At 42.3% G+C, this 20,246-nt stretch overlaps 1 protein-coding gene across 4 annotated transcripts in view; it reads right to left on the bottom strand.

Moving 5' to 3' along the window:
* Positions 1–20,246, bottom strand: part of SLC4A5 (solute carrier family 4 member 5) — a 136,497-nt gene that overhangs the window by 76,674 nt on the left and 39,577 nt on the right. For all 4 annotated transcript variants that reach the window (XM_070476010.1, XM_070476001.1, XM_070476007.1 and 1 more), the window contains exons 2-3: positions 11,826–11,906; positions 6,388–6,558 (exon numbers count right to left, since the gene is read on the bottom strand). In XM_070476010.1, coding sequence (XP_070332111.1) covers positions 6,388–6,558; positions 11,826–11,904 — 250 coding nt within the window. In that variant the 5' untranslated portion in view covers positions 11,905–11,906. The remainder of the gene's footprint in view (positions 1–6,387; positions 6,559–11,825; positions 11,907–20,246) is intronic.

Raw genomic sequence — 20,246 nt, 5'->3', positions numbered from 1 at the left:
TCCAATACTTTGGCCACCTGATGCAAAGAGCTGACTGATTAGAAATGACCCTGATGCTGGGAAAGATTGAAGGCGGGAGGAGAAGGGGATGACAGAGGAAGAGACGGTTGGACGGAATCACCAACTCAATGAACATGGATTTGAGCAAGCTCTGGGAGTTGGTGATGGACAGGGAAGCCTGGTGTGCTGTGGTCCATGGGGTCACAAAGAGTCGGACACGACTGAGCAACTGAAGAGCAATAGCAAAGGGGATCAAGAACAGCTCGAGGCCCCCAAGTTCTGAGGAGTGGGAGAGACAGAACGGGGGGCTCCAAAGTCACACCTGCACTCATCTGAGGTGGTCTTCAAGACAGTAGGGTTGTTTGTTTTTTTCTTTTTTCCTAGAAAGCAGTCCATAAACTCAAAATGTACTCTCTGGGAAGGTGGAGAAGAGAATCTGCAAACCTGTAGTGTTTATGGGAACCGTCCTGTCAGTAGCTTTGGGTCATCTGCTGTCCCCTACGCTCCCTCACCCATGGGATGATGCTCTGGTAGCTGTGTTTGTGGAGTACTTGAACTGTGCCTCTAGGCCATGGTTAATTGAACCAGGAACAGTTGATTGGACATCTGGCTCAAGCCCGGAAATTTTGAATTTGGTTTCTGAGATAGCTGGGTGTTTCCTAATGGAAGGAGCATATAAACTGAGAGCTGAAGGCACAGAGAGGCAGTAAAGGCTGCACACATCGAGAAATAAAGCAGACTTAGAGAAGAACCAGGGGAGGCCATGAGTCCCAAAGAGGGGACTGAGAGGGTATTCATCCTCCCGCTGAGCGTGGTTGGCTGTTCTTCTGGGACTGTGAGAAACTCCTTTATTCATGTAGGGTAAACTTTTACTCTTCCTCACTCCTCCTTGCTCAAGACAGCTCAAGTAGGTTTCTGATTGTTGTTGTTTAGTCACTAAGTCGTGTCTGACTCTTTCAAGACCCCACGGACTGTAACCCACCAGGCTCCTTTGTCCATGGGATTTCCCAGGCAAGAATACTGGAGTGGGTTGCATTTCCTTCTCCAGGAGGTTCTGATACTTGTGATCAAATTAGTTTTAAATCATGAGCCCCCCCTTATACGAAATTCTAGGGCATGGAGATTTTCTTTATTCCTTCTCAAAAACTGCAAGTTTAAGAGTTACAAAAGGATGTCAAGTCTAGCTAAAGGGCTAAACTTAGAGGAGACAGACTTTGTGTTTAGTTCATATGTTGTGTGTGTGTGTGTGTGCTCAGTCACTCAGGTGTATCCAACTCTGTGTGTCCCTGGCTGTGCAAAAATGGGTGGTGAGCTAAGCTGGGGCAGAGGGAAACTGATGCGACCAAAAGGCGAGTGAGGAGAGTGAGTTGTATGTACTGAGAGGGAGGGGAGAGGCTGGGGGTGGAGGTGGCTGAAGAGAATCAGGAGATGTGATGGGACTGGTGAGCGGAAGTGGGGGTGAGGTGGGAGTTGCCAAAAATATGGTAGAGAAAAGTAGCCAGTAGGAAATTTCAAGTGACAAGGGGGTTTTTAAGAAAGGGAACATTTAGTGAGTGAAGTGAAAGTTCCTCAGCCGTGTCTGACTCTTGGCGACCCCATGGACTATACAGTCCAAGAAATTCTCCAGGCCAGAATACTGGAGTGGGTAGCCTTTCCCTTCTCCAGGGGATCTTCCCAACCCAGGGATTGAACCTAGGTCTTCCACATTGCAGGTGGATTCTTTACCAGCTGAGCCACAAGAGAAGCCCAAATATTTAGTATCTCTCTTTAAAAACTGTGTACCTCTGCAAGGTAAAAAGGCTCCATGGTTTTGAACCTCAAGAAAGCCTGCTCCTCACTTATATGTGGTATGTGGCCAACATGGGGGAGACCAAAGGAGGACTGAACCCCATTCCTGAGCTGTAGCTTGCCTGGAGGTGAGAACAGAGAACAGGTACAAGAAGTGAGACACAGTGAGACTGTGAGCCCAGCATGCAGATCTTGTAGCAGGAGTGATACTGGGACTGGACGCCTCTGGAAATTCACAGAAATTTAGGCAGAGGTGAGGACACTAACTCTCAAGGAATAAGCTAAATCCAAGTGACACATGTGTTATAATAACTGTATATATATATATATATATATATATATAATTTTTTTTTTTTTTTTTTTTGCTGCACGGGCTTTCTCTGGTTGCAGTGAGCAGGGCCGACTCTGGCTGCAGTGTGCGGGTTTCTCATTGCGAAGGCTTCTCCGGTTGTGGAACACAGGCTCTAGGGCGCTTGGGCTTCGGTAGCTGTGGCGTGTGAGCACAGTAGTTGTAGCTCTCGGGCTCTGGGGCACAGGCGTAATAGCGGTGGCACATGGGTTTAGTTGCTCCATGGCATGTGGGATCTTCCCGGATCAGGGATGGAACCCACGTCACTCACATTGGCAGGCGGATTTTTTTACCACTGAGCCACCAGGAAAGCCCTAATAACTTTATATTTATCAGAACTTTAATCGGTTCACCTGCAAACTTGAACTTTCAACCTTAATTTCCCCTTAAGGTGTAAAGTTCACTAACTCAGGATTCTCTTCCTATACGGGTTTTTGTTTGTTTGAATGTTGTACATGTTGATAACTCCAGGAAATAAAAGAAATAAAAGAAATCCAGTTGCCTCTGTTCCTATGTTGGAAACAAAGCCTGTCTCAGCAGTCCCTTAGAGGAGGAGGTGCTTTAGAGATAAATCTGTTCTCTGTCCCAACCCTCACACCTCATCAGAAATGGGAAAAACCATATGAAATCCATTTTTGGTCCTAAAGCCTTGAAGTCACATGGGGCTCAAACACCTGGTGAGAAAACAGCCACTTTCTCCCCTACTGCTCGTCTTGGTGGTTTTGATCTTTCAGTGACTCTAGAGTTGTTCAGCGCTCAGCAAGTAGAAGAAGGCCTTAATACTTTTACACACCTGTCCCGCCAGAAGGCTCTCATAAGCTTCTCAGTACCAGTGAGAACAGCCAAACTAGATGTCTGCTCATACAGAAAAAAAGATCTGGGCTCCTTGCTTTTAAATTGGGTTAACACAAATCAACTGAAGTAACATATGTCAAGTGCCTGTAATGTTCCATGTGCCGTGTGAAGTACTTTGCATCTGTTTTTATTTTATCTAGGAGCTCACAGCTCGGTGTCACCAACATCCTGATTTTCTTTGAACTGACCGCCTTTAGCACTGACAGCTCCATGTCCTTTGTCCTGGAAAAGCCCTCTGTCCCAGCAAACTACAACAGTCTGTCACCCTACAACAGTCTTCCACTCTACAGATGAAGACGCTGAGACCCCAGTCCCTACACACCAGGTTGGGCTTGACCTGTCTCCTTCTCTTAGATCTGGGCTCCAGTTCTTAGCACCAGCCAAGAAGAGCCAAAGGGCAGTCATATTTCTACAGCTGCTCTTCACCCCCTTGCTCCTAATAGCTTCTCCAGAGGCTCTCTGAGCCAGAGAATGCATTCTTTCAAGGGAAGGAAGCATGGCTCTTACCGATTCTCACCACAGCTTGATGGTTCTATTCCCTGTATATGTTCTGCTAGAGTAAAACCTGGAGGAAGGGGTGGCCAAAATAATATTCATATTGGAGGAAGGGGTGGAGATGGGACAAATAATCCTATGCTGTGGCATATTATATTATGGGGTAATTACTATCTACCTATCCCTTTCATCATAAGGTAGTTTGGCTGCTTGAAAAAATATAATTCTTAGCCTATGTCCAACTGGTCATGACTGACTGGTGATGACTTACACAGGGCAGAAGTGTAATAGAAGAGGCACACACGGGTTTTGGAGTCTACTGATGTTTTCAACTTCTAGCTTCACTGATTCCTTCTGTACCACACTACATCTCTTTGAACCTTGATTTCCCAATCTGAAGATGAGGATAATAATACCTCCTTTTTATTAATGTGACACATTTAGTTAACAAAATTATAATGAAATATCATTTCACGGTATAAATCTCTTTCACACACATCATCTGGCTGGATTCCTGTTGCTGTTTTGTGAGGCAGGAACTAAAGGAGTCACCTGTCAATGCTTCAGCTACACAGCCTGCTTTACTCTCAGGCCTAGCTATGTCTAGCCCCCGTGCCCGGCCCACCCCCTGACCCCATTCTGCACAATTCCTCTCTTCTGTAAAGCTAGGTCCTCTTCGACTTTGTGGCCAGCTGAAATGCCTGCCTGGGCTGTCTGAATGGATTCACAGAATAGACAAGGCTCTCAGAGAGGAAAAACACATCTGGTCAGTTGCCCTGCAGCAAAGAAAAGTGGCAGATTCAGGCAATTATCTAGATGATGCAGTACAATGATTTGGGACTTCTGTTTTCCTTTCCTCAGGTCACTGTCACTGACCCAGGGATCTCACAGAGTAGGGTTTATATTTGTATCACACACACAATGCCCCCTTTGATTTAGAAGAAGTGAAGGACAGAGGAGTGGACCTCTACCACCCCTAAGAGAATGGCTGGAACAAGTTCAGCTGCCATGGGTAAAAACTAACTGTGACTGTTGACTTTGCTTTCAGGCTTTGTAGTCCCCTTAAATCAAGAATGTCTGGAACTGGGGCCTGGAAAGTACTCTTAGAGGTAGGTGGGTTCTATCAGAATTTTTAAAGTTCGTGTTTCCATTTTGAAGATAATCTTTAAAAGATTTATTTTATTAGCTATAAGGATAAAACTTATGTTATAATAAAAACTGTAAGATATTTTATGGATTAAAGCCCTAATGAATTAACATAGTATTTCTCAAACTGGGATTTTTATGGTCCCTTGGGGCTCTACAAATATACAAATGCATTTTCATGAGTCTACAGTAAGTTATTTTCCCTTTAAAAGAAGTTCTTACTTTACCCAAGCTTGAAAGACATGGCCTGAAATTTCCTGTCTTCCTATGCCTTCCCACTGTCTCCCCTGTTCTTCAGCCATGCCTTGTGCCGTGCCTGGGAATAGCAGGCTGTGTGTGCAATAACTGAATGTACAAATGTACCAAAGGATTCTCCTTTCTCTCCCCTTTGGTTTCCAGTTAAAACCAGTGTCCCCTTAACTCAACCAGAAACCACCCAAACAACACAAAATCCACCATTCACGACCACTTCTGTGAAGTACCGTGTTGCATCAATAAATACCATTTGCAGAGAGTACCAGCTCTAACCCACTTTCCCCTTTCCTGACTGAGGAAGGACCCAGCAGACTCCACTTTTAAAGGGTGACTGCATCCCTGAATGTGGTGGGGTGACAGGGAAATGCTCCAGAGAGTGAGTGGGAGGCATCCAGACCCAACCTGGGGAGCAGGCTTCCTATCAGGCCTGCCCTCCTTTGGCTCTCGGATATGCCAACCCCAGGATATGTATGTGTCCACATGTTTGTGTAGCGTGTTTGTGTGTATGCGTATCAGAGCTCATTTCTTACACTAGACACCGCCAAAAGACTCCCCGTTAACCCCTGTCCCACATAGGCACAGAAGCCACAGGCCTTGGTAGACCTGGTGCCAATAACCGCAGTTGTTCAGGGCGGTGCTGGGATGGGGTGATTCAGATGGTCTTTGCCAGCGTGTATGTCACAGTCTCCTACAGGAATGTTAAGAGGCTGCTACTGCCTGACATTCCTTTGAAGGTTCAGATGGTAAAATAACTCATTTTGCTTTGTTCAAGACCATGGAAATGTATAGTAGAAACCAACTAGAGGCTACTTATTTCACAGATTTGGGATGTGCTGCAGGTGAAATCATATCTCTAGAAACAGGGAAGACACAAAGTGATAAAATGTCACAGCAGCTGTGCTCTAGTCTTTTCACTCCTCTTAAGATTGATATTTTTCTTTCCACAGGAAGGAACAAAAGACTGCTTTTTAAGCAAGCCCAGAACTGATTCCTGCAGCAGCAGAGGCATGCCTCAGGGGCTCTGCTGACCTGGGAGAAAGCCTCCAGGACTCTGGAAACTGTGGTGCAGGGAGCCCAGACAATTCCAGACCATTCCTTCAAGCTCAGGTGAAGAGAGAGGGTGGAGGTAATGCAACAAAGAATTCGATTTACTGAGCACAACACCTCACACCAGTCATGTTTGTTATTGGTTCTTAGTGTGGCTGGAAATTTGCCCTTAGGAATTTAGAAACAGGAAATAATTCTGAGAATTAAACCAAGAAATCAAGGTGGAATGCGCCAGATCGGAGGTCTCAAAGTTCCCAGCGATGACAGGGGCTCAGCCTGACTGAAGGGGCTCTCTGAGCAGGAGCTGGTCTGCTGTGGCGGCAGGGAGAGCGGCCTAAGAGGCCTGAGCCACGAGGGGCGTTCCTCACATTCTCCTGAGAGTCCCCCTCCCCTGCCTCGCCCTGTCTGGACCCCCCCAGCAGGTGGCCCCCAGAATGTTCCCCAAAACTCACGTGTCTTGCTGACATGGTCCACACCGCTGCCCGCGCTGGCCAGCCCCTGCCGTGGCTTGTCTGGCCGCAAGCCCCAGCGGACCTTCTGCAGGCCTGGAAGCTGCCCCTTCTGGTCTCTTTTCCTGTGAGGGTAACTGGGAACGGAAAGCCCGATGTGAATGGAACGGCAGTCTGTGGGCACAGAATAAAAGAGAGGGTAGGCAGAGTTACCGAAAGCTGGCATTTCTCCTTAATATCCTCCAGTTACAAAGAGCTGAGGCCACTGGAAAAGGTCAAAAGACATGGGATTCCTGGACAGGGCCAGTGGGCTTGGCAGAATTCCAATTCTGAACCAACTCAGCGGTTGCTGGAAGCGGGGACCTTTGGGCCTATCGTTGGAATTCTTTCAGAAGGAGCAGAACTCCCATCTCCCCATTCTTGCTAGTCCAGAGCAGCAACAACTACATATGATTTATGACACATGGGCCAGGAGAGAGGCCTCCAGGAGGTCACAGATTTAGTCCAAAACGCCAAGTCTCAGCTTTGATTGTTAATGGGGAAACGGTATGCATTTCCATCGAGGCCATTTTTTACTAACAACCAAGGACCATGTGAACTACTACTTATCAGAGAAGCGAGTTATTAAGAATTTCTCAAAAATGATCTTGTAAGCTAGAATTTTCGAGAGCTAGCAAGGACCCTAATTCAGAATTCCACTGATAAGCCTGACTGCTCTATAAAGGCACCACTAAGTCTTTGCTCAAACCGGCATCTGCAGTCCCCTCAGCTCTCCAGAAAGACCTTCTGCTATCAGGTTCTCATCTATATTGTCTCCAGTTGGTCAATAATTTTTAAAATAATTAATAGCTTTTTAGTACAATTTTAGATTTACAGAATAATTGAGCAGATAGTACATTAAGTTCCATGTACCTACTTCAACCATACTGCCACCTCCACAGTTTTCCCTATTATTATTTTTAAATTGGGATATGATTGACATATAATATTATATTAATTTAAGGTGTATACTATAATGATTTGATATATGTATATCTGCAAAATGACAATCACAACAGTAAGTTCAGTCAACATCCATCACCACACAAAGTTATGAATTTTTTTCTTGGGATGAGAACTTTCAAAATTTAGTCTCTTAGCAACTTTCAAGCATATAATATGGTATTATTAACTACAGCCACCATACTGTACATCCTAAAGGAGATCAGTCCAGGGTGTTCTTTGGAAGGACTGATGTTGAAGCTGAAATTCCAATACTTTGGCCACCTGATGAGAAGAGCTGATTCATTGGAAAAGACCCTGATGCTGGGAAAGATTGAGGGCAGGAGAAGGGGACAACGGAGGATGAGATGGTTGGATGGCATCACCGACTCAATGGACATGGGTTTGGGTGGACTCCAGGAGCTGGTGATGGACAGGGAGACCTGGCGTGCTGTGGTTCATGGGGTCACAAAGAGTTGGAGATGACTGAGCAACTGAACTGAACTGAACTGTACATTACATTCAGTTATCTTATAACTAAAAGTTTGTGCCCTTTGACCACCTTCAGCCAATTCTCCACCTTCCACCCCCTGCCTCTGGTAAGCACCAACCTGTACTCTGTTTCTATGTCTTTGGATTTTTAGATTCCACATGTAAGTGAGATTATACAGTATTTGTCTCTCTGTCTGACTTATTTCACATAGCATAATACTTTCAAGGTCCATTCATGTTGCAAATGGCAAGATTTCTGTCTTTTTTAATAGCTGAATAATGTTCATGTGTATATCACATTTTTTCAAACATTCAATTGCTGATGGACACTTAAGCTATTTTCATGTCTTGACTATTATAAATAATGCTGCAATGAACATGAGAGTACAGATATATTTTCAAGATAATGATTTCATTTTCTTTGAATACATATCCAGAAGTAGAATTGCTGGATCATACAGTAGTTCTGTTACTAATTTTTTGAGGCATCTCCATACTGTTCTCCACAGTGTCTGTACCAATTTGCATTCTGACCAATGATGCAAAAGGGTTTCCTTTTCTCCATATCCTTGCCAGCATTTGTTATCCCTTGTCTTAGATATAGCCATCCTAACAGTTGGGAGGTGATATATCTTTGTGGTTTTAGTTTGCATTTCCCTGATCATTAATGGTGTTGAACACGTTTTCATGTATCTGTTGATTGTATGTTTTCTTTGGAACGAATTCTATTCAGTTCTTCTTCCCATTTAAAAAAATTATTTACTTAGTTGGTTATTTTTGGCTGCACCAGGTCTTTTTGCTGCACACAGGCTTTCTCTGTTTGTGGTGAGCAGGGGCTACTCTTCTTTGCAGTGTGCGGGCTTCTCATTGCAGTGGTTTCTCTTGTTGTGTAGTACAGGCTCAATAGTTGTGGTGCATAGGTTTAGTTGCTCCATGGCATCTTCCGGGATCTTCCCAGACCAGGGATCAAACCAGCATCCCCTGCATTGCAAGGCCGTCTCTTAACCACTGAACCACCAGGGAAGTCCTTCTTCCCATTTTTTAAAGGCATACTCTTTTTTTTTGTAGTTGAGTTTTATAAGATCTTTATATATTTTAGATTTAACCCCTTATCAGATATATGATTTGCAAATATTTTCTCCTACTCCATAGGTTGACTTTTTGTTTTGTTGACAGTTCCTTTTCTATGCAGAAGCTTTTTAGCTTGATATAGTTTAACTCATCTTTTATTTTGTTGCTTTTGCTTTTAATATCAAATTTTAAAAGTCATTGCCGAAAATGATATCAAGGAGCTCACCCCTTATGTTTTCTTATAAGAATTTTATGGTTTCATGTTCTACATTCAAGTCTTCACGCCATTTTGAGTTGACTTTTCTGTATGTTGTAAGATAGGAGTCCAGTTTCATTCTTTTATGTGTAGCTGTTTAGTTTTTCCGACATCATTTATTGAAGAGACTATCTTTCCCCATTGTTTATTTTGGTTCCTGTGTTGTAAATTAATTGACTATATACATGTGGGCTTACTTCCAGGCTCTCTATTGATCTTTGTTGATCTATATGTCTGTTTTTATGCCAATACCATGTTGAATACTATAGCTTTGTAATATAGTTTGAAATCAGGAAGTGTGATCTTCAAGCTTTGTTCTTCTTGCTCAAGATTGTGTTGGTTATTTAAGGTCCTTTATAGTTTCATATGAATTTGTGAATTTTTAAAAAATATATCTATGGGGAAAATTGTCACTGAAATTTTGATTGGGATTCCATTGAATCTGTAGATTGCTTCAGGTAATATGGACATTTTAACAATATTAATTCTTCCAACCCATGAGCATGGAATATCTTTCCATGTATTTGTGTTGTCTTCAATTTCTTCCATCAATGTTTTATAGTTTTCAGTATAGAGATCTTTAATCTCCTTGGTTAAATTCATTGTTAGGTTTTGACACAATTGTAAATGAAACTATTTTCTTAATTTCTCTTTCTGACAGTTCATTGTTAGTATAGAGAAATGCAACTGATTTTTTGTATATTGATTTTGTATCCTGAAATCTTAATTTTTTTAGTTCTAATGGTTAATTTGGGGGTTTCCTATTTATAATATTATGCCATCTGCAAATAGAGACAGTTTTACTTCTCCCTTTCAAATTTTAAAATTTCTTCTTCTTATCTTTTCTTTCTCTTGCTTAATTGCTCTGGCTGGGGCTTCCAGTACCAGATGCTTGGGCATCACTGACTATGCATGTCACAGTGAAACCACATGAAGCTGAACCTTGAAGAAACATGTCTAAACCTTTTAGAGACAGGTTGGGTGTCCATTCTGCTGAGCAGATTCTGTGTGTGCCTACTCTGGCTGGTGCATTCCTAGGCACTGGAGAGTAAGGTTACCTGGATGTTAGTGTCCAGATCTCTTTAGAATTCCTGCTTACCCCACCACCACATCCTTGCTTGCTCTTCTGGATCCTCAGTCTCCCTTGGGTTAATGGGGTTAATGAGAAATGTGAGGTAGACATTTTTATGAAGTGCAGCCTCACTTCCTAGTGAACCAGTATCAGAATGTCTGATGCTTTCCCTTCCTTCTGTCCCCCACCCTAAGCCTGAGCAAAGCTAGAATTTGAGGTAAGCCCCGAACACCAATATTTAGAGGTAAGCAGTTCTACTCTAGGTGGCGCTGATGATAAAGAACCCACCTGCCAATGCAGGAGACAGAGAGACACAGGTTTGATCCCTGGGTTGGAAAGATCCCCGGGAGAAGGAAATGGCAACCCACTCCAGTATTCTTGCCTGGAGAATCCCATGGAGAGAGGAAACTGGCGGGCTATAGTCCATGGGGTCGCACAGAGTTGGACACAACTGAAGTGACTTAGTAGGCGGGCAGCCAGCTCTACTCTAAAGGTTTAGCATTCTTGATTCTTTCAATGCTGAGATTGTATTCTCTGCCCTGAGGCCAGGAATGGAGACGGGAAGCAGCAGATGTATCAGAAAGGCCTTTACCCAGTGTTCGCTGCCCCGGATGCTCCCTGGCTTGTTCTCCCCTTCTGTATGACCTTGCTCATCTGGGCCTCAGTGTTCTCATCCATACTGCAGGAATAAAAATTCTCTACCAACTGGGCATGGTTTTTGAGAAGGCAGAATAGAATGGTGAATGGGAACAGGATTATGAGAACTGTGCAAAGAGCATCCTTTTTTAAAAAATCAGGGGAGATGGCTGTCAGGGACATATTTTCTTTTTGCCCTGGATCTAACTTGTCTTATTTTTTCTACTATAACCATCAGAGTGTGGCTGTTCAGCTGGTGAACTGTAGGGAATCACTAACCCACTCCAGAGCTTCTTTCTTTGCTCTGTACGACCTGTTCTCTCCCTGTGAACATCTTGTAGTTTGGTTCAGGACAGTGCCAGCTTCTTACCACATTCTTCTCCATCAACAGCCGCAGAGCGGTGCTACATGTTCCTCGACTCAGGGAGCATCAAGTTGGACAGGAGGATTGCTATCTCCTTCCAAAAAGGTTGGGGTAGTGCCTCTTTATAAATTCTGTGGCTGCTTTTCTGTAGAATGTAGGATACTTAGGGTCTCTGGGTAAGGAATTCTGGAGCAACAAAAATATCGCCACTCAATACCCTCTTTCAGTGGTTTTAACTGAGCTGCTATTTTTAAAATCTATAAAATGTTGATATTTGGCATTTAATATGATTTGTAGAGCTTATAAAATCGAGTTTGATTTTATATAGGGGAAGCTATGCCATAATCCTAGCAAAATCCAAGTTACCGGTCTCCAACCTGACCACATGGTCCCTTTAAGATATGGTTAAAGCTAGTCCCACAAGATCTAGGGTAGACACTGTGGGTGGGTCAGGGGAAAGGGATAAGCTCTGTAGTTTCCCCCAACTGAAAGGGCTGTTATAAAGACATCCAAGGAAAGTCTAGACCCTCTGAGAATTTGCATCAATTTCTCACGGTGACCTTACTTACCTTCCTGATCCTGACATCGCCTCCTGTAGTTAGCGGGGTCCAGCTTCCCTACCCCAGCCTCTTCCTCCTCCACCTTCATAACTATAAAGTAAAAGATGAGCACAACCTCAATATGTACACAACATAAAAAGGTAGAATTTCAAGGAGAAATGGTCAAATTCATACTCACAGCGAAAGACCTTAGTGCAGATGAAAAAAATTAAGACAAAAGAACATATAAACAAATTGAGGAACCTCAAATACATGTGTGTTGGGGAAAGTGAAAGTGAAAGTCTCTCAGTTGTGCCCAATGCTTTGTGACCCCATGGACTCCACAGTCTATGAAATTCTCCAGGCCAAAATACTGGAGTAGGTAGCCTTTCCCTTTTCTAGGGGATCTTCTCAACCCAGGACTCAAACTGGGGTCTCCTGCATTGCAGGCAAATTCTTTACCAACTGAGCTATCAGGGAAGCCATATGTTGGGGAATATTCCATTTGTACTTGAAAAAAGAGGTGTGCTTTTTCGAGTACAAATGGAATATTTACAAAGAGCACACAAAGAGAGCACATAAACTAGGTCTTGGGAAGGCTTAATGAATTTTAAAGAATCTGTATCATACTTCTATAGTATTAATAAGATAACAAAAACAAGCCCCCCCCAAAACTATACATATTATCTGTGGATTCTGCATTCATGAATTCCACAAATCATGAATTTGAATCTATCATGCACTAGCAATTATTTACATAACATTTACATTGTATTTATGACTTTTTACTTAGTATTTACATTGTTAGATATTATAAGTAATCTAGAGATGATTTAAAGCATACAGGAAAATGGTTTATATACAAATACTATGCTATTTCATATAAGGGACATATGCTATTTCATATAGGCATCACAGATTTTGGTATGGAGGAGGTGAGCCTGAAATAAATCCTCCACAGATACCGAAGAATGACTGTATATATAAACTTTTATTTATAAATGTATATATAATAAATGTATTATACTTACATATATATGGAAACTAAAATAACCTCTAATGATGGATTTTATAGAAAATCACAATGGAAATTATTTCATATTTAGAAGTGAACAATTACAACTTGAAACTTGTGGGGTGTAACATACTTAGAGTGAGAAAGAAGGAAGAAAGGAAAGAAAGAGGGAGAGAGCAGAGTAGAAGGAAAATAAATATGATAAGCATTTAACCAAAGAATCTACAAAAAGAATAAGAGAGAAAAGAAAACAGAATGTTAATATAAAAGATGAAAGCAAAAAGTATGAAATAGAAAACAATCAAGCATATAGATTGTTAATAAATCTGAAGGCAATTATTTGAAAATACTAAAATAGGCAAATCATGCAAGACTAATCAAGAATAATATTCATAAGTAAACATAATTTGGAATGAAAAAAGGATGTAACTACAAATATAGCAGAGAATTTAAAAATTACAAGTGAATGCCTTGAAAAATTTCATGCCAACATATTTAACTTAGATAATAATAGCAACTACTGTTACAATATGCTAGGCACTGTTTTAAATGCTCTGCTCTGCATATATGAATTACTTGAATCTTTGCTATGAAATAAGTAACATTATTGTTCCCATTTTATAGATGAGGAAACTGAGGCACAGAGAGCTTAACTGACTGCTTAAATGGGGGAACAGGGATTCAAACCCAGACTGTCTGCAACAGTTTCTGGAACTATAGTTCTTAGACGCAAGGCTAATAAATAGATACTTAATTAGAAAAATAATGGAAATAATCAAATAACTTTAAAGAATTAGGAAACCTGAATTAATCAGTAACCATTAATTGAAAGGGCTTCTCTGGTGGCTTGGTGGTAAGGAATCTGCCTGCCAATGCAGGAGATGTGAGTTTGATCCCTGGTTGGAAAGATTCCCTGGAGAAGGAAATGGCTACCCACTCCAGTATTCTTGCCTGCGACATCCCATGGACAGTGGAGCCTGGCAGGTTATAGTCTAAGGGGTCACAAAAGAGTCAAACATGACTTAGAGACTAAACAATAACAATACTAATTGAAATGGTTATGCTGCCTTTTGAAAAGCATTATTGAAAAGCATTATTGAAACTGCTTTGTACAGTTTACAAAGCTTACCTGCTTTGTACAGATACAAAAGGATCATCATATTGTTTTTTCTATTTAAATAATTTTATCTATTATTTTTTCTATTTTTATTGTTTGAAAATTTTCTGTAATGAGAAGAAAAATAAACACCAGAAGAAGACAGGTTATTTTTAATGCTTTACCTGAACCATCAAGTATTACATAGTCTTTAACTTATATAAAATTGCTCTCAAACTAGGGAAAGGGGAGTTGGAGGCCGTCAATATATCTGAAGACCAGGATAAAGGATGCGGCTGCAAACAGGAAGGTTGGTTGGAAATCTTTGTAAGACTAAGTTAAATCCTCAGATCTCTCCCCTAAGTTCAGTGTCCTAGAATGGTTCCCCTACCCCAGAAGATGGAAAGGTTAGCTCAGAAGGCCCTCGAATAACTGAGAGCAAGAAGGAGTGATTTCACTGGGGGTAAAAAAGGATTTAATTAAAGATCACTAGCCACTGAGCCCTCTGACTACTCGACTCCTAGAATACTAATGAAGATTACACACTCCAGAGAGGAGGTTGGAGGACTTAAAGATTCTGCCATTTTGGAGTTCTACAAAATGGTAAGGACCCAACTGCCACCCAATTGCCCATCTTTAGTCTATCATTCAAGAACTCCAGGCTGTCAAACATTTGTTTAGTAGTTCTACTCCAAATTATGATGGCCAGCCGAATCACCAGAATGACACAGACCAAAACAAACATGAAAAGACAAAGTCCAAGTAAACAGGAACACTGCAAGCAGCCAAAGAACCATTAAAAAACCATACAGTTAGCATATTCAAGTGCACTAGAGAGAAACATCATATCCATGACAAAATGAAAAGCAGAATGCAACAAATCTGGAGCTTTTAAAGAATAAGAAAGCAGCAGTGCAGGGAGGAGCAGGTGTGTCTTAGGTCAGGCTCTGGACACAATGCCTCCAAGGGAATCCTTGCATGCATGCGTGCTCAGTCACTTCAGTCGTGTCTGACTCTCTGCGACCCCATGGATCATGGCCCGCCAGGCTCCTCCGTCCATGGGATTCTCCAAGCAAGAATACTGGAGTGGGTTGCCATTTCCTTCTCCAGTGATAAAGAATGAAGTGAGTGAAGTGAGGGAGGTGAAGTCATTCAGTTGTGTCCGACTCTTTGCGACCCCATGGACTGCAGCCCACCAGGCTCCCCTGTCCATGGGATTTTCCAGGCAAGAGTACTGGAGTGGGTTGCCATTGCCTTCTCCAAGGGAATCCTTAGAACAATCAATTATCTGGATGTGTTTGAATATTTTGAGAGGATACCAAGTTTCTATCAAGAATAAAGAGTTGTAGGAAGGAAAAGCAATCATGGTACATTATGCAAGTCAGTATTTATACAATCATAATAAATAAAAATAAGTGTCAATTTTACCAAAAGTTATAAGCAGAGTTGGTTTTCCACTAATGTGTACGGGTAGCTCCTATAGGTTTGTGGTTTTTTGAAAGTTGATATCTTCCTCCTCAGGCATAGCTGAGGAGTAAAGAGAAGCTGAGTAACAAATCTTCTTTCCCACAAAGAATGCCTCCAGCCACAAAAGGGAAAGGTCATGTGACCAAGGTTGGCCAATTAAATGCTTCCCAGTACCCAGTCACAGACACTGATTCAGAGATGACTCCATGCTCAAATTTGGGCCAATCAGAATTCTTCCTAGGACATTTCCACTTGAGCCATCCAAAAACACTGCCTTGTTCTGGCTCTGCCAATGTGAAGCTGATGAACTTGGGGGCTAATCCCACCTAACCTGTGGAGGAATACGTCAAAAGAAAGTAGAGAAACAACTCTGATAATACTATAACTCCCATGTTTTTGTTGCTGCTGCTGTTGTTGTTGTTGACTGTCATGTCCGACTCTTTGAGACCCCAAGGACTGCAGCACACCAGGCTTCCCTGTCCTTCAGCATCTCCCAGAGCTTGATCATACTCATGTCCATTGAGTCAGTGATGCCATCCAACCATCTCATCCTCTGTTATCCCCTTCTCCTGCCTTTAATTATCAGCGTCTTTTCTAATGAATAGGCTCTTCGCATCAGGTGGCCAAGGTATGGGAGCTTCAGCTTTATCATCAGTCCTCTAATAAATATTCAGGGTTGCTTTTCTTTAGGTTGACTGGTTTGATCTTGCAGTCCAAGGAACTCTCTCAAGAGTCTTCTCCAACACCACAGCTCAAAAGCATCAATTTGTCAGCATCCAGCCTTCTTTATGGTCCAACTCACACATCCATACATGACTGTTGGAAAAACCATAGCTTTGACCAGTCAGACCTTTGTCGGCAAAATAATGTCTCTGCTTTTTAATATGCTGTGTAGGTTTATCATAGCTTTTCTTCCAAGGAGCAAGCATCTTTTAATTTCCTGGCCGTAGGCACCATCTGCAGTGATTTTGGAGCCCAAGAAAATAAAGTCTGTCACTGTTTCCACTGTTTCCCCATCTATTTGCCAGGAAGTGATGGGACTGGATACCATGATCTTCATTTTGTGAATATTGAGTTTTAAGCCTACTTTTTCACTATCCTTTTTCACCTTCATCAAGAGGCTCTTTAGTTCTTCTTGGCTTTCTGCTGTGAGGGTGGTGTCATCTGTGTATCTGAGGTTATCGATATTTCTCCCAGCCAACTTGACTCCAGCTTGTGCTTCATCCAGCCTGGGATTTTGCATGATGTATTCTGCATATTAGTTAAATAAGTAGGGTGACAATATACAGCCTTGATGTACTCCTTTCCTGATGTTGCCATTTTTCACTGTCAAGATGGCAGAGTAAAAGGATATGCATTCATCCTCTCCAGCAAGAACGCCAAAATTGCAACTAGCTGCTGAAAACCATCAACATGAGAATGCTGAACCCCACCAAAAAAAGATGCCCCATGTCCAAGGGCAAAGGAGAAGCCACAACAAGACTGTAGGAAGAGTGCAACTGCATTTAAAATCAAATCTCAGACCCACCAGAGACACTTGGAGGGCACAAACAAAACCTCATGTGCACCAGGACCGAGTAAAAGGAACAGTGACCCTCACAAGAGATTAAGCCAGACCTGCCTTTGAGTGTTCGAGTGTCTCCTCTGGAGGCATGGGTCAGCAGTGATCTGCCACAGGGACAGGGGCTCTGGCTGCAGCAGACCTGGGAGACGCGGCGTGTGGCATAAGTCCTCTTTTAGGAGATCGTCATTAGCACCACCACAGAGCTGCCAAGCTGATGACCCACAAACTGGAGAACAATTATAGCAAAGAATTTCTCACACTGTTGCAAAAGTTCTAGGGCCTACAACAGATTTGCCAATCTGCGGATCCAGTTAAAGGACTGAGAACCCCCAGGGAAACAGACTCTTGGAGGGCACAATGAAACCTTGTGTGCACCAGGACCCAGGAGCAGTAACCCCACGAGAGACTGAGCCAGACTTGCCTGTGAGTGTCCAGGAGTCTCCGGCAGAGGTGTGCGTTGACAGTGGCCTGCCACAGTTTCAGGGGTACTGACTACAACAGTCCTACAGCTGTGTGCAGGCATAAGTCCTTTTGAAGGAGGTTGACATTACCCCACCTTAGTGTGATTTCAGGCCAAACTACAGGGAGGGAATACAGCCCCACCCATCAGCAGAATATTAGATTGAAGATTTACTGAGCATGACCCTGCCCACCAGAGCAAGACCCAGTTTTACCCACAGCCTCTTCCTCCCACCTACCCACTTCCTCCCACCAGGAAGTTTCCACAAGCCTCTTATCTCATCTATCAGAGGGCAGACAGAATGAAAGCCACAATCACAGAAAACTAACCAAATTGATCACATGGATCACAGCCTTGTCTAACTCAATGAAACTATGAGCCATGCTGTGTAGGGCCACAAAAGACGGACAGATCATGGTGGAGAGATCTGACAAAACATGGTTCACTGGAGAAGAGATTGGCAGACCATTTCAGCATTTTTGCCTTGAGAACCCCTTGAACAGTATGAAAAGGCAGAAAGATATGATACTTGTCAGGGAACGTTTAATTTTAAGGAATCCCATATGTTGTTTTCTGTTTCTCAAGGGCCTTCTGTTCCTTATCAGTTCCTGGAAAACAGGAATGAACAGAGCTGCACACAGTTCTCAGGACTGAGGTCATGAGGTGGAACACATACATGGATTCCTTTCAGTAACCTTTTTACTTTTCTGTAAAACTACTTAGTCATGTTCATATTTCCAATAGATGGATTGTCTTCTGGCCCTGTGACTTTTGTTATTCCCTTGGTTACTGTTGTTAAGCATCTGGTTTTGGTGTTTTTTACTAAACTTAATTTTTCTGCCTAAAGTTTCCTTGTATAACGATATATAAGCACACGCTACCATGAATAAAGTACCCTTGTTCCACTAGAGACTTGGGTCCCCCGTGTCCTTCTTTTCTTTGCCTTCTTTTCGTTGACTCCTGTCCTCAGGTTCTGGTCTATCAAGACCATAACAAGTGGCACCTGAAACAGGGACCTGGAGTATGCTTGGCAAGCGGACGGAGTGACTGTGGACCTACTGAGGTCGGTAAGTGCGGGGTTATGGGACAAACAGCTGGAAAGCCCCACCACTTTTCTACTTTGCTTCATTATTTATTTAAAATTCAAGGACTTTTGGTTTTGCGTCAGCGATTAGAGGCTTGTCTCCAAACGGTAATTGAACATAATCCCTGGTTCCCTGATGAAAGCAATTTTGATTTAAAGATTTGGAACCAGGTTAGAGAGAATGTTAAATGAGCTGCAAGATGGGGAAAAAATATTCCAATAGATTTCTGGCCCTTATGGGCCCTCATTAAAGCCATGATTTTACCTTTTCAAAAAAATTCTAGCCCCCCTGATATTCAACAACAGGCAAAACACTTGTTACGTGAATATGAATTAGATGATGAAACTTTACAAAAGGCCCAATTAGAACAACATAAAATATTTCAGAATTTTCCCCAGCACTGCTCCGGTTGCCCCAAGTGCCCCTCCTCCTCTTACGATGGGCGCCAAACTGAAAGTCCTCTCAACTCAAGGACAAAATGACTCTAACAATGACGCTTCTGAGGCTCTTTTTGACACTAAAGCTAATAATACTTTTTAAAATTACAGTGATAGATAAGCCTTTAACACACACTCACATTTGTAAGAAAAAAACTTTCTACTCATTCTCCTTCACCACAAAAGCTTTATGGGTTACTAGACTGAGACATCGAAAATGAGTTCTTTCTAGCCTTTACCATGTCACACCTGCCCTTAGCCAAACAAAACCTTGCCAAATATAAACTCCGAATAATTGAGCCACCCAATTCTGACAAAGATGGTCCATATTTTGAGCCCAACCTATGGATGTGGGTAAACCCCAACATCGTATTCCCCCCTGGAAAGTTAGAAGTCAATAAAACCTGAAGACAGCTACACTAAAATATTTCAAAGAGGAAAGTAATGCTCAAAATTCTCCAAGCCAGGCTTCAGCAATACATGAACCATGAACTTCCAGATGTTCAAGCTGGTTTTAGGAAAGGCAGAGGAATCAGAGATCAAATTGTGATCCACTGGATCATCAAAAAAGCAAGAGAGTTCCAGAAAAACATCTATTTCTGCTTTATTGACTATGCCAAAGCCTTTGCTGTGTGGATCAAAACAAACTGTGGAAAATTCTGAAAGAGGTGGGAATACCAGACCACCTGACCTGCGACATGAGAAACCTATATGCAGGTCAGGAAGCAACAGTTAGAACAGGACATGGAACAACAGACTGGTTCCAAATAGGAAAAGGAGTATGTCAAGGCTGTATATTGTCACCCTGCTAATTTAACTTTTATGCAGAGTACATCATGAGAAACACTGGGCTGGAAGAAGCACAAGTTGGAATCAAGATTGCCAGGAGAAATATAAGTAACCTCAGATATGCAGATGACACCACCCTTATGGCAGAAACTGAAGAGGAACTAAAAAGCCTCTTGATGAAAGTGAGAGAGGAGAGTGAAAAAAATTGGCTTAAAGCTCAACATTAAGAAAACTAAGATCATGGCATTGGGTCCCATCACTTCATGGGAAATAGATGGGGAAACAATGGAAATAGTGTCAGACTTTATTTTGGGGGGCTCCAAAATCACTGCAGATGGTGACTGCAGCCATGAAATTAAAAGATGCTTACTCCTTGGAAGGAAAGTTATGACCAACCTAGACAGCGTATTAAAAAGCAGAGACATTACTTTGCCAACAAAGGTCCATCTAGTCAAGGCTATGGTTTTTCCAGTGGTCATGTATAGATGTGAGTTGGACTGTGAAGAAAGCTGAGTGCCGAAAAATTGATGCTTTTAAA

This window comes from Odocoileus virginianus, chromosome 2 (genome assembly GCF_023699985.2).
Source record: "Odocoileus virginianus isolate 20LAN1187 ecotype Illinois chromosome 2, Ovbor_1.2, whole genome shotgun sequence".
NCBI classification, from domain to species: Eukaryota; Metazoa; Chordata; class Mammalia; order Artiodactyla; family Cervidae; genus Odocoileus; species Odocoileus virginianus.
Note: the sequence above shows the minus strand (reverse complement) of the source record. Positions and strands in the feature narration are given on the sequence as shown.